This window comes from Sminthopsis crassicaudata, chromosome 3 (genome assembly GCF_048593235.1).
Source record: "Sminthopsis crassicaudata isolate SCR6 chromosome 3, ASM4859323v1, whole genome shotgun sequence".
Taxonomy (NCBI): Eukaryota; Metazoa; Chordata; class Mammalia; order Dasyuromorphia; family Dasyuridae; genus Sminthopsis; species Sminthopsis crassicaudata.
Window position 1 is genome coordinate 492439837 of NC_133619.1, and position 14985 is coordinate 492454821.

General features: G+C 36.7%; 1 protein-coding gene across 4 annotated transcripts in view; it reads left to right on the plus strand.

The window, feature by feature from the left end:
• The window catches only part of OPCML (opioid binding protein/cell adhesion molecule like), a 1489737-nt gene that overhangs the window by 1451003 nt on the left and 23749 nt on the right, over nt 1–14985 (plus strand). For all 4 annotated transcript variants that reach the window (XM_074303775.1, XM_074303776.1, XM_074303777.1 and 1 more), the window contains 2 exons: nt 11541–11678; nt 12172–12292. In XM_074303775.1, the coding sequence (XP_074159876.1) occupies nt 11541–11678; nt 12172–12292 (259 nt within the window). The remainder of the gene's footprint in view (nt 1–11540; nt 11679–12171; nt 12293–14985) is intronic.

A 14985-nucleotide genomic window follows, 5' to 3' on the forward strand; every position in this document is an offset into this window, starting at 1 on the left:
GATTTACTGGGACCAAATGGATCCATGCTTTGAACCCAGGGCTGAATGAGACTATCATCTCCAAGAATCCATCAGCGAATGTTGGATACAAGATTCTTGTATAGGGTAACAAAAATGATGACATAATGGGGACGGTACCTGGGATGACTTGTAATGGAGGGAAGTACTGGAGAGGCTCCTGATATTCTAATCATGTCTAAGATGATTAAAGACCTTTATTCCATCAAAAATTAAGAGGGAATGATTTAAGCCTAAGGTCTAAGATATAAGACCTTTATCCTAACATTAAGAGGGAATGGTTATAACCTGAAGCAGAGTAACTGAATAGGACAATTAGGGAAACTTTAACATTAAAAGAGAATTGTGGCACAACAAGTAGTTAAAGATAAAGAAAAACAATGAAAGAGAAAAGCCCTATAGCTGAGAACTGAGCTTCCCATGGACTGGCACCATGGAGTGAAGGTAGTGCCTTGGGAAGCTGTAACTATTCACTGGAGATCAGCTCCAGCACTTTTTCATTATTCAAAGGCACTGGCCTTGGAATATCTTTTAGGAACCTTTTGACAACAACCATTCCACAAGTGGATTTCATCCCCAGTCCTCACTTTATGGTATTCCAGGAAAGCTATAGAGAAAATAGACTCAAGGAAAGAAAAAGCCAATAAATTTCATTAATTATAAGATTTCAAACCTGATTCAAAGAAGATTTCTTATAATAAGCGAGTATTAAAGAGTTTTTGAGGAAGGATATGTAACTTTCTGGATTAGCAATTGCTAGCAGCAAACCAAAAGAATAGAATAGGTGGGGGAAAGCCCTTTCCCTTTCTTTGCCTTCCCTTCTTTTCCTTCTACTGCCTATGTTATCAGAATATTATGAAGATTAGATAAAATGGTGTGTGTGTGAAATGCTTTCAAACCATAAAGACCAACATAAATGTAAACTATTTTTGGTTATTCACTAGCCAGAGGGAGAGAGAATAGAGGGTAAAGCAATTGGAAATGTGACTGAAAGCCTTACAGGTCAAGAGAAACACTTAATTAAAAAAACAACTGTGAAAGGATAGGGAAGAGTTCAAGATGGGACTAAGGGTTCCAGCCACAAAAGAAGAAGTTAGCAAGCAATTTTTTCTAAGGGACATTGATCAGAGCTAAGTCTGGCTTCCCCTTGCCAAGTAACTGAGCAGAGGCTACTAGGGCAGTGGGAGTTAAGGATCTTCTTTTACTGGGAAGAAGGAAATAAACATTTATTTCTCACCTAGTATGAGCCAACCATTTGGCATGCTTTATAAATAGTATCTCAGTACCTTGCCTGGAATGTTATTATTATCTCTTTTTTACAGTTGAAGAAGCTGAGGCAGATAGAGATTAAATACCAAGCCTCGTGCCACAGAGCTAGTAAACAAAGATTAGATTTGAATTCAGATCTTCTTAACTTGTTCCACCCTAGTTGCAGAAAAGAAACAATCAGAAATTGCCTCTCCCCAACAAAAATCAAGAGCCATTTTTTTTGGATGAGACAAAGGAAACCTTTGGGGAGCTTATAACTAAATGACACTGGCCCCAAGTCAATAAATAGAATTTTTCAAAGCACCTACTCCATAATGAATCCTGCATGAACATGGGGAAGATATAGCCAAAAAGTGCAGGGGGAAAAAAAACTAGGGAAAAATATAGTTATTATCCTTATTGAACTTTCAATAGAGTGGTAGCATAAAATCATATGATTAAATTAATGTATTTAAGAATGTTAGGGTATGAATTAATTGCAAATCAATACTTAGCAAATGTTCTTTTTTATTCTGTTTTTAGATGAATGGATAAATGCAAATAGTCATATAAATAAAGATTAATGTATAATATCTATAATTTATATAGTATTTTATAAACTTTAAAGCACTATATAAATGACAAATATTATTTGATCTTTCCAACAACTCCAGGAAGTAGATGTAGTTAATTATTCCCATTTTACAAATAAAGAAACTTAGTTGAAAGAAGTTATGTGACTTCTCCAGGTAACATGCAGGTAACAGCTTATCTAAAATTTAAATTTATCAGGAGTCAGGAAGAGTCCAAGTGCACTTTGCCCCCTAGCTGCCTCAGTAGCTGCTTGCACTGTATAATCCATTAGAATGATTCTGTTCTTTAATATTAAAGGATTATAATTAAAGAGAATGGTAAACACTGTGTATGTACATCTGAATTGGTCATTTTGTTCTTAATCTGTGTAATCAGATTGTTTAAATCATCTCCTCAAATACTAATACTAAATCTGTACCTGTAAAGAAGATGCTAAACAACAATTTCAAAGGACTCAGGATGAAAAATGTTTTCTACCTTCAGAGAGAGAACTAATGAACAACTCTGTGTACTGATTAAAGCATAAGATTTTTTTCTCACTTTCTTTATTTCTTTTGCTTATTTTTTTTTTTTAGGCAACATGGATAATATGAAAAATTGGATATTGGGTACTGTATTGTTGCCCTCTAAATGGGTGGAAGAGAGGCTGGAAATAGGGAGAGAAATTGGAACTGACAATTTTAAAAATAAATGTTACATTAAAAAATAGTAATAAAGGGGGTGCTAAACACTAAGGAATATCCTACAACACTATTTGCTTTCTGTAGCAAATAGGTGGAGATGTTGAAGAAATTTTAAATTTTAAGAAATGGTGCAAATGTCAGAAATAAATTTTATGTCATCAACATAAAGGTTCTGGGACAAGATACAAATATCAGAAAAATAAATGATTTTAAAACAACAATGAGAGATTATATAAACTATTTGCAAAAACTTGGAACAAAGGAGTCATCAGTGTAGAGTGAGATATAATTTGAAAATGTTTCAAAATTATTTTTGAGATGTCATGTATTGGATGAAAAAAGGGGAGAAAAGGGCATTATGGATATTATCTTATCTCAGTTAGATATTATCTCTTTTGAAGCAAGTTGATTGCATAATGGATAGAATGCTGAATCCTAGAGTCAGACCTGAATCCAAATCCAACCTTAGACTTAACTGAATATGTGATCTTGAACAAATCATATAATGTCTATCTGTTTCAGGTTAAAATAAAATGGGGATAATAATAGCATTTGCTTCACAAAGTTGATATGAACAAATGAGATTATATTTGTAAAGCACTTAGCATTGTGTTCTGCATATAGTATGTGTTATATATAGTAGGTGCTTCCAAAATGGACCCTTGACTCACACCCTCTAAAGAATCTTGTCAATGGGAAAGGGAGCAGAAAAGAACAAGTCACTGAAGGAGTCAGAAGCCCAATTTGCCAGAACTCTGTGCTACTGGATAATTAGCAAGATGGCTAGCAATGGACTAGAGGAGTTGGTGAAGGGGCCTTGATAGTCACGGGGAGGTAGCTGTAGCTAATAAATGAGATAATATATTTAAAGTATTTGGCAAACCCTAAAATATTATATAAATGCTATCATCATCATCATTATTTATGACAATAGTCAATAAGAAGTTATTCTTGGTGAGAAAGATAGCAACCTGCATAAACTGGTCTTTGAGCCAAGTTTTTTTCTGGTGGATTTTATATGAAATGGAAGAAAGTAGAGATACAAACCGGAACTATTACATCAAACTATTAACATTCCTCTTACATGGAGGGAAAAGGGCCTGAGCTAGAGGATGTCCAAAAGATAAAGCATCTTTTTTGACTTTTAAGGCAAAAAGTAGCCTGGAAAAAAATTAAGAAAGAATTTGGAAAAACATTGGAGCAGCTAGGTGGACAGAACACTGGCACTAGAGTCAAGAGAACCTGAATTCCATGGAGGCCTCAGACACTTAATAGCAGTGTAGCTGGGCCCACCATTTAACAGCCAAGGCTGAATGATCCCATTCTTTCTCATTTTTGTTCATAAGAAGGGAGTGTATTATACAAAAGAAAAGCTCTTAATCTGCCATCAAAGGCCCTGTGTTCCAATTCTGCCTCTGATATTGTAATGTGAAAGGATAAACTTAGATGTCCTCTAAAATCCCTTTCAGCTCTTTAAATGCATTCTGGACATTATTTTATATGAATTTGTTATCTCCCTTCTTACAATATAAACTCCTTTCCAAGTAGGGATTGTTTCATTCTTTGTAATTGTATGTACTATGCTCGGACATAAATGCTTACTGACATGAAAGAAATGCTTAATAATATGCTTGTTGCTTGATTGATTCTATAATGATTAGTCAGAGGTGGCTATCAAAAGGAAGAATTCCTCATTTGTTAGGATGGGGGGTGAAATGATCTCCAAAGGCCCTTCAAACTGGAACATTCTGTGATCCTAGGGCAAACGAAAAGGAAAGAAGAGCTGGATCCAAGAGATATTATGTGTAAATAGTTGGCAGGACTTTGTGATGTTTCAGATTGAAAAGAAAGTGGCAGAAGAATCTATTTCATTCCATCTTTGCCTTCAACTTGCTCTATTATAGCCTCATTGTGATAAACCTCAGTAGCCCTCTCTCTTCATCTTCCCCAAACCTTACAAGAAAGGTTTGACAGCAACAAGTGACCCTAAAGGCTTAGTATTAGATATTTGCTTGGCTCGAATTCCAACTCTCCAAGGGCAGGGATTATGGCTTGGGTTCTTTTGTATTCCACAGAGGACTGTGCCTCATCTTTCATGTAATAAGCTCTTGGATGTCTGAGGAGGGGAGGGGAAAGAGGAGGAGATCAGGCACCTAAAAGGATATCTTCTCACTTGTGCAAGAATGTCTTTGTATGTCTACTGGCAAGACAAAGCTACGCTCTCGTATTATGACTCCTTGGGCACTGTCAGTTCTTGGAGTGATGCCATCCTAGGAGAAGCAGATTGGCAAAAGAAAGTGGTACTGCAATGCTCACAGGCCCAGGGCACTCCCTTACCTGATGCCAAGTGTGCAGCTTGCCTCCAAGCTGGCCCAGACAGAGTCATGCCCTGGTGCGACCTCCCCTTGTCTTCTGATGGATGGCCTTTCATCTGTCACACAGACACCCTCTGAAAGTCCCCATTTGTATCCTTGTAGATGCTAATCTCCTTAATGTACTGAGTTGAGCTTATCTCCCTCAGAGGCCTCTGGTTATTTATGTATTTCTGTCACTGACTCATTGAATCTATTTTCTTTTGCTTCCAATCATCTTTTATTGAGATAACTGAGAGGATAGAGCAGGTCCATAATGACCCTGGTTTATTGGCTCATTATAAGACACCTCTCTAACAAAGCATAATTGTTGGACAGACTGGCAGAGGAGGCAGAAGGCTATGTGTTTCTGCCAGAAAGTATATGAGGAGTGGGGGGTGGGTTAGAGTATTTTCTCTCTAAGCACAGGGGCTCTTAACCCAGGGTATCTGAATATATTTTAAGGAATCCATGAACTTGAATGGGAAAAAAATTCATTTTTATTTTTACTTACTTCTAACTAAAATGTATCCTTTTCTCCCATTATTATTATTATAGACATTATTATTCTGATAAGGGATCTATAGATTTCACCAGATTGCCAAAGAAGACCATGGTCCAAAAATGGCTGAGATGCCTTATTCTAGTGTAAGCCCACAATTCATGTCCAAAGACTCCCAGCCCTTATTTGCCACCTCTCTCCTCTTTTTTTTTTCTTCCCTCAACATTTTTCTCTAAGTCTCACTTCTTTCTCTCTTGATTTCCTTCTCCCCGCTCCTTTTTTTTTTTTCTATTACCTCCCTCCTTTCCTCCCATCTTCAGTTCCTAGTCAGCCGCTCTGAATTCCTGGCAGCCAGTAAAAGGGTGGAAAAAAAAAATTGTTCCCTTTTCCTCCGTTCCTCTGCAGCATGAAATCAGCATTTTATATTTAACAAGAATTGGTAAGGGCAAGAGGAACTTGATTAAGCCCAGCAGCTTCCTATCTTTTCAGACATTTAGCAGCCTGGATCTTTTCTTCCATTCAAATATTTCATAAAGGTTTGGCATAGTTTAAAAATAGAATATAGAACTCTTTCTCTGAATCATGATGGTTGTGAGTTTAGACATTCCATACCCATTTCACAGGTCATAAACCTGAGTTAAGAAAAAAGCTAATGGCTTTGTTTTGGTGTTGTTGTTGTTGTTTTTAATATCAGATTTAAATGAAAAAGCAGGAAGCAGCCCTTAGGATTCTTGACTCCTGGAATATCCCCTAAAATCTAAAAATATCCCATGACCTTTAGTACAGATTTAGACTGAAAAATGCACTGGAATGAATTCCAGACAATCAGGCTTCTAAGTGAGAGCTCTGCCACTAATGAGCTGTGGGACTCTACTCAAATCATTTAACCTTCCTTAGCCTGTTTCCTCATCTATGTAAATGAGTTATAGCCAGGATGCCCCTTTTTCTCTGATAGACAAACTGGGGTTCAGACTTGAAGGTTCCTCCTAAAAGTTATCTAAATGGATCACGTTAGCCCCTCCTCAAAGAATCTGGGCTGCTGCTTCACTTCTAGGTCTAATTTCAGTATTTCTGATTTCTTTACAAGGAACCAAACTAACCATACCTTGGAACAAATAGCAAAGTTACTACATTTAACATAGAAAGAACAAGTACCAGAGTGCAAAGACAGTCTGAACTTGACTCTCTGGTATCTCCACTTTCCCTGGAAACCTATATCTTGGGTCCTCAATTAGAGTCCTATTCAGGGAGCAGGTAACAATCCCTTCCTCTTCTTCTCCAGCCAAGTGAGAAAAAAATCCAGACTGCTAGAGAGTCAGTCCCACCTAACACACAGCCCTTGACTCACTGTGCTAGGAAAAGGCAAGGTTTAGGTCTGCTATTGCATATCAGAACTTTTTGCCTTTTTACTCTTCAGGGTCAGTTTCTTTAGTTACTGGCTCGAACTAGGAGCTGTCCAGCTTGATTTGAAATTCTATAACTCCTAGTACTCTGCTCTGCTATGGGAAGGATACAGCTTGGCAGAGTAGAGAGAATAGTGAATTTGGAATCAGGAAAAACTAGGAAAAACAAAAAGTTAAATTTTCAGAACTCTAAACAACTATAATCCTGTGACTTTATAAGTACAAGGCAACATGGAATAATGATGGAGTGCCTGACTTGTCATCAAGAAGACCTGGGTCAGGTATATGATCCTGACCAAGAGAATGAACTTTTATGTGCCTGTTTCCTTATATACAAAATGGATTCATTGATCTCTAAAATTCCTTTTAAAACTTAGCACAGAGTATTCACTTAATAAAAACTTCTTGATTAGTCTTAAATTGACTTTCAGCTAAAAATCCACGAACATATGATGCAGTGTTTCCCTATTAGTGCCTTGAAAGGTTCTGCCCCTAGCATAGTCCTGAACCACTTCCTCTTGGTCAGGGAACTTCACAATTATCTACTAGTTTCTGTTCTATTACTGTCACTCTATCCTGCCTTTAGTGGCTCTCAGGAAAGTGTGTAACAACTTTTACAATGAGATAACTAAAATCAATATTACCTCTTAGCTATCTCACACATTTCCACTTGTGCAAATTTCTGCTAAATTCCTGTTTTAACCCACTGTCCCCACCTTTTCTTCTAGCCAAATTAAGGCAGTTGCATTCCATTCAGTTCCTTCCTTATCTCAGGGTATATGTTTCCCAAGTAAATTAGCATTGTAGCTTTTTAAAGCTGGGGAAAAACACCCTAACCCTCTTCCCCTGGCTGTTTCAGGTTCCTTCATTGCCTATAATTAGAAATTAGCTATAGAAATTACCCTTCAAAAAAGGAAGTGAAAAACTGAAATAGGAGGGGCATAGTTGGAAGATACTGCTTTCAGCCTATTAAAAAGGAAAAATCCAAGGCCCCCATTACAAAGGGGATGCACTAAGTGATTTCTAAAGTCCCTTCAAGCTCTGACCTTCAACAGTTTTGTGATTATAGAGCTATAGAGTTCTCTAAGTGATGAATCCTCCATAAAATTCACCAAACACTTGCTAAATGCCCACTAGTACAAGGGACTACTCTGGTCTCTGGGGATACAGAGAAAAACAAAATGTCTCTGCCTTCAAAGAGTTTGTATTCTACACAATAAATCCTATTGACTGGCAAAGAAACAAAGAGGTTCTCCAGAACAGGAAGGGAAGATTCTCAACTACTCCTACAGAATTTTCCAGTTCTCCTTTTGTCACATAAGGCTCCTAGGAAAAGGGCATAACAGATGACAGTGATAAAATCCCACATTCCAGAGGGAAGCCATGTAGGCCAGTTATTTACTGCTAGGTGCCCAGGCTCTGTCCCACTGATATAAATGCCACAAATAAAACACACTCCCAGATCAGCAAGCAGCATCTATCTTTCTTGGGGTGATGCTTGGTAGTTTGGGGCATAAATCCAAATCCCTGCCCACTGGGGGGAATAAACATCTTCCATCCAGATGGATTGGTATTCTTGGAGGTTCCTTTCTCGGGGGGAATCTCAAAACATCTGGTTGATGCAGTCTCTGTGTTATGACCTAGTAGGACTTCTTCCCTCCAACTAAGAAGGGGAACCTGTGACCCAGCCTGAAGCTACTGCCAAGACCCCCCAGTGAAGTACTCATTTGTTTGGCTAAATGCAGTTTGTTTTTAATTACTTGTGGCTAATGCCCATAGTACATTTTGGAAGAGCAATGAAGCATTGTTTTTAGGAGATTGTATGCACACATGTATATGTGAACATACACAAATGCATGAACGTACACAAACACATACACAAAAATGCATGCATACATATATATGCACATACATATATATGCATATATATCTATATATTTATATAGAGACATACATACACAATCCAATATTTACTGAAAGTAAAATCAGCCTGCAAAATAATTTTAGTCTGTTTTCAGAAACATTGAACAAAATTTTATAAAGTAAATGTCATATATAAATCTTTATTTTAGAGATTTAAGGTAGAGAAGGTATTATAGGGGAGACAAGGAAATTTTAAAAATTAAGATTTTATTTCTACTCACATGAAATTTAGAGTTTAGTGTACTAATTTATGTACTAATCATCATGATATAATAATAATAATAAGCTGATATTTATATAGCTATTTAAGGTTTGCAAAGGGCTTTTCATATATTGCTCTTTATAACAACCTACAATATACTAGGTTCTATTATTGTCCCCATTTTATAGGTGAAGAAAGTAAATTTGAAAGAAGTAAGGGATTTGACCAAAGTCACAAATCTAGTAAGTATTTGAAGCAGGATTTGAACTCAAAATATCTTTCTACCATGCCATCTAACTTTCTTTAAAAAAAAAAAAAAAGTGACAGTAGAGATATATTGGAAGCAGAATGTTGTGTATGTTGTAATTCTAGGCTTGAAGTAATAAAGATCTGAGTTCAAATCCTGCCTCTGAAAGTTTTTGTAGGCAAGTTACTTTGCCTGTTGCTGTGTTTGTTCTCATTTAATAGTATCTCTAAGAAAACCTCAACTAGGATCAAAGTGTTGGGCACAACTGAAATAACTAAATGGGAACAAAGGATTGATATGTACAAGATTGATACCTATGGGACCAAAGAATCAGGGAATTAGTGTGGGAGAAAGCACTTGTTTTTATTGTCTTCTTCCCTAAGAAAGTTTGGATTCTTCCCTGAGAATATTTAGATTTAGAAGTCTGTAAAGACCTGGAGCAGGAATCACTTTGGAAACCAAGATTTCTGTGGTTCAAAGCTAGACCCAGTCTTTGGGAGGGTGTTTGGGCATTGTTAATGTTACCTGAGACATTCAGAGAATAAGATAAAGAATCTGGGGCAGTGGAAGAACTGGGTATAGACTAGAAGCTAATTGTTATATCTGGATTTAGGCACAGATCAGAGAAATCAAAGCAAGTTTTACCTCTTATCTTCTTTCATTTCCTAATCTGTAAAATCAGTATAATAATACCACCTACCTCCTAAAGTTGTTGTGTGCATAAAATGAGATCCTATTTGTAAAGTGCTTTGCAAACTTTAAAGCATTTATATAAATACTAGCTATAATAAAAATGGAGCAGCTAGTAGATAGAGTGCTGGACCTGGAGTCAAGAAAACTCATCTTTCTGAATTTATATCAGTCCTCAGCCACTTACTAGTTGTGAGATCCTGAGCAAGTCACTTCAGCCTGCCTGCCTCAGTTTCCTCATCTGTAAAATAAACTCATAAGAAAAGGACAAACAACTCCAATATATTTGCCAAAGAAATCCCAAATGAGATCATGAAGAGTTGGACATGACTGAGAAGTGGCTGAACTACAATAATATCGAAGATGAGAAGAGTAATTATCTCCAAATCATGTCACATGGCATCATTCACCTGAAGGTAGACTCTGTTCTTGGCTGGTTAAGCATCTACATGTTCAGAAGTTTTCCCAAGTATATGGGGAAAAAAAATACAAAACTTGCGGGTACTATTCATTAAAACGCATACCAAACTTCAGGCCCACTACCTCAGCAAAAAGTCCACAAGCCTGGCAAAACTTTTTACTAGATTTAAATTGAAGATATTCAACACATAGGCAGCAAGTCAGTCCTTGTGTTTTCCTAGTCTAGAATTTATAGAGGAGTAAAAAATGTGGAAAGGGAAGACAGCTCTGGAATCTTTACAGCTGCTAGCAATGAATGACTTGAAAATCCTGCAAACCTTCAAGAGTGAAATACTCGATTGATGCCTCCAATCTTTGAGTGGGTCCATATGATTTATTGGGAAGAAGATGGTAAGGGTAATGTGTTGATCCTCTCAGAATTCTTCATACTTGTAGTTTCAAAAAAATGTCTTTTATTTATATTGAATTTTATATTTATATTGAAGTACCCAATTTTGATTCACCATGTGGTGCTCTATCCACTGCTCCACCTAGCTGCCCCCACCAACTCTGTTTTTAAAGAAGCTTTTTCTATTAAGTGAAAAAGTCAGAAGTCATGCATATATCTTTGTGAATCAATTTGTTCTTATATAGGTTTTAAGCATTAATGTATGTGGACATTTTTCCTTCAAAAAGTTCCTGACTCATATGTATAGAACATGCCTTATGTATCGTGTTGTATGGTTTTAGTCTCTATAATATATATTTGGTTTATTTCCCAACAACCTACTATTCCTTATCCTACTTTTTCCCTCATGTTCTCTAGGATCCAGTCATTGATCTACCTGATGTTCCACAGTCTCTCATCTCTATACCTTTCCCCTAGCTATTTGCTATACTAGGAATGCTTTTTCTCTCCATGGCTCTACATGCTAGAATCCTTGGGGTTTTTTCCAATATTTTTTGATCTTCTGTAAAAAGTCTTCCTTCATCCAATCTTCCTCTATCCCCTCCCATCTATTTATTAATTTTCATAAAGATTACCTTCTATTTAATCTCTGTTGGCTTTGTACGAATGTATATATGGATATATTATCTCCTTATTTGAGTGTAAATTTCTTAAGATCACAAACTGTTTTGTTCTTGTCTTTGTATTCTCAACATCTGGCATAGTGTCTGATATAAAGAAGATATTTAATTAATGCTTTTTGATTGATTGACTATTCTTGCCTTCCACCCCCGGCTACTAGAGTGTTTACCCATTTTATTTTTCTTTCTAGAAGGTCAAGGCTTTGTGAGTGAGGATGAGTATCTGGAGATCTCTGGCATTACCCGGGACCAGTCTGGGGAATACGAATGCAGCGCCTTGAATGATGTTGCTGCCCCAGATGTGCGGAAAGTAAAAATCACCGTGAACTGTGAGTTATCCTTCAAGGCTTGCTCAGAAACTGTGTGTGTGTGTGTGTGTGTGTGTGTTGTGTATGTTGGGGTGAAATGGGCAAAAAATGGGAAAGAGGAGCAAAGGAAGAAGGGGTCTCATCCTATCCAACTTACTGAATAATTCAGAATGGCATCTTTAGTCAAATACTCTGTCAAGGTGCAAGCAACTCATATTTAGCTCTGCCTTCATTTTCTCTTGAAACCAGATTGGCTTTTGTAACTCCTACTGAGCTTTCAGGGAGGTTTTTTGCATCTGGTGTCATGTGTTACATTCCTCCCTTGCATGCCTTATAAAAGCTATACAAGTTTGATAAGAATTTATAAAATAAATATTAGTATAAGTGTAATGCCGATAATTGGGAAAATTATTCTTCAGAGAGCTAGACTCAAGAGATAGCTTTAGGAAATTCATTTGTTTCATGGAAATGCTTCCTTAGCAACTATTTTATGATCTAACTATTTACTTTGCAGATCCTCCCTATATCTCAAATGCCAAGAACACTGGGGTGTCACTGGGTCAGAAAGGCATTCTCAGATGTGAAGCTTCTGCTGTCCCCCTGGCTGAATTCCAGTGGTTCAAGGAGGAAACCAGGTACCCAGAAATAGGAGATTGGGCTTCTTTGAAGCTGATTAGAAAGATGAAGGCCTCTCTTTTGATTACTAGAAGGGGTAATGAGAGAGAAAAGTATAGAGAAAACAAACATGTTCTTACTGCTGGCAATTCCCACAAATGCATCCCCTTGTCAAGTTGGAAAGAATTTGCTGAAATCTATGTGTTAGGATAGTTGTTTCACATGCTGCATTATATGACTTCATTCAGATTCTCTTATCCTGTACAAATATCCCTATCTCTAGAGAAGGAATGCCCATAGAGTCTGGATTTGAATTGTCTCTCTGATATTTCATTTTGTGACTTTGGATAAATCATGTAATTCACTTGGTCTGCAATCAATCAGTTATTTGGCTTTTATTACTTAATTACTGTGCCAGGCACGGGGTTCTGAGAATGCAAAAATAATTTAAAGAACACTCCCCCAAACAAAGCAGTTCCTCCTCTCAAGGAGTTTACATTCTAAAAGGAGGAGACAATATGCAAAGGACTATGTGCAAAGAAGATAGATATCAGTTAAATTGGAAGTAATCTCAGAAGGAAGAGATGAACATTAAGGTGAACTAGAAGAGGCTCCTTGCAAAAGATCAGATTTTGGCTAAGATTTTACAGAGATCAAGGAAATTAGGATACTTGGATAAAAAGAAAAAATGTTCTTCACATCAGAGATAAATAATGAAAATACTCAGAAATGGGATACTCTGGAAATGGAGTGTAATATGTGAGGAATATCAAGGATGCTGATATCACTTGATCACAGCATATATTGCTGGGAGTAAGCTGTAAGAAGACTGGAAAAAGTAAAAATGGATGAAGTTAAGAAGAGCTTCATAAGCTAAAGAGCAGATTTATATTTCATTCTAAAGTTAACAGAGAGAAACTGAAGTTGATTGAATGGGGGAAGGTGGTGTTTGACATGGTCAGAATTGATCTTTAGGAAGAAAAATTTGATAGCTGAGTGGAGAATAGATTGTAGTGAGTAGAAACTTGAAGCAAGGAGATCAATCAACCATCAGGTTATTGCAATAGTCAAGGCATTATGCACAGTTAGCAGGTATGTCCTGGCTAAATCTCTAATAAAGGAGACAGAAAATGATTGGTAAGACAGGTAAGAAGAGAACCAGGAGAAAACAGTGTCCCCACAACCTGCAAAGAAGACAGTATTAAGGGACAAAGTTTTTTTTTTTTTTTTTTTTCCACCAGTTTCAAAGGAGGCAGAGAAATCTAAAATTATGAGAATTGAGAAAAGGCTATTAGTTTCGTCAATGAAAATATAATTGACTTTGGAGAGAGCAGACTTCAAAAGTTAGATTTCAAAGAGTTAAGAAAAGAATGAAAAATGGGACAGCTAGGTGGCACAGTAAATAGAGCACCAGTTCTGAAATCAGGAGGACCTGAGTTCAAATGTGATCTCAGACACTTAACACTTCCTGGCTGTGTGACCCTGGGCAAGTCACTTAACCCCAATTGCCCTGGGGAAAAGAAAGAATGAAAAGAGAACAAATGGAAAAATTGCCTATGAAAAGCTTTCTCAAAGAGTTAAGACCCAAATTAGAGAAGACATACATAGGAGACAATAACTAGCAGGAATAGATAAAAAAGGGAGATTTTCATATCTGAAAGCAGAAGGAAGTTGGCCAGTAGAAAGAATCATTTTAAGATTAATGAGAAAGTAAGGAGGATAGAGGAGGTAATCTGATGGATTAGAAGCACTTATTCAGGTACAGAGGTTTTCCTTGGCAAAGAGATGGGTCACCTCTTCATGTCAAATGGGTGAAGGTATTCAAGTGACTTTGAAGTGGCAAAAGTCATTTGTGTAATGTGAGATGAGGAACAGAAGAGAAGAGCTCTCTGAAATGGCTTATTTTTTTTAATGAGATATGAGGGAATGTTCTTAATTGAAGGTCAAAGATAGGGGAAATTTGGGATGTTTAAAGACAAATTAAAAGGTAGGGAAAAAAAACAATATGATAAATGGAATTCTTCATTGTTTGGAAAGTTATAATAAAAATGATTGCTTTGCCATAGTGAGAACTCATTTGGGATTACATAACAAAAGTATTGCCAAATCAGCAGGTTTAATGAATTTCTTTAGCTTTATTCCCCAGCACCTGAGAGTAGGAATGAAGGAAGTTAAGGGTAGGATTAATCTAAGGGATGAGCTTTGATAGAATAAAGAGACTCAACTGGTTCATCAAGGGGTCAAAATGGAAGAGGAAGAAAAGCATAGTCAGAGCAGAAGTGATGGTCAAGGAAAGGAATGAGGGATAAGAGGTTTAGAGATTTCAGTTTGGATGCAAGGCATAGAAAGAAGCAGAATGTTAATAGACTAAAACTTAAATTTGTAAAACTAGATCTGATTAAAACAATTAGATCTGAAACATGTAGATGATGTTAAGTAAGATCAAGGGTATGACTATTTCTATATATAGCTAGAGTAAGATGATAGAAAGGATGATAGGAAACTAGTAAATTGAGGAATTAAGAAGTTAGGACATTTAAGTCAGTATAAATACACATGATGAAATCCCCTAGCACGACCAGAGTTTGGGAGAAGAGGAAAAGGTAGATAGAGGAATTAAAGTTATTAGTAAGGAAGGAGAGTGTGTTGGAGACTTATAGAAAATAGTCACCAGAATGTTGATTGGAGGATAAATAAGGATTGAATGAATCTC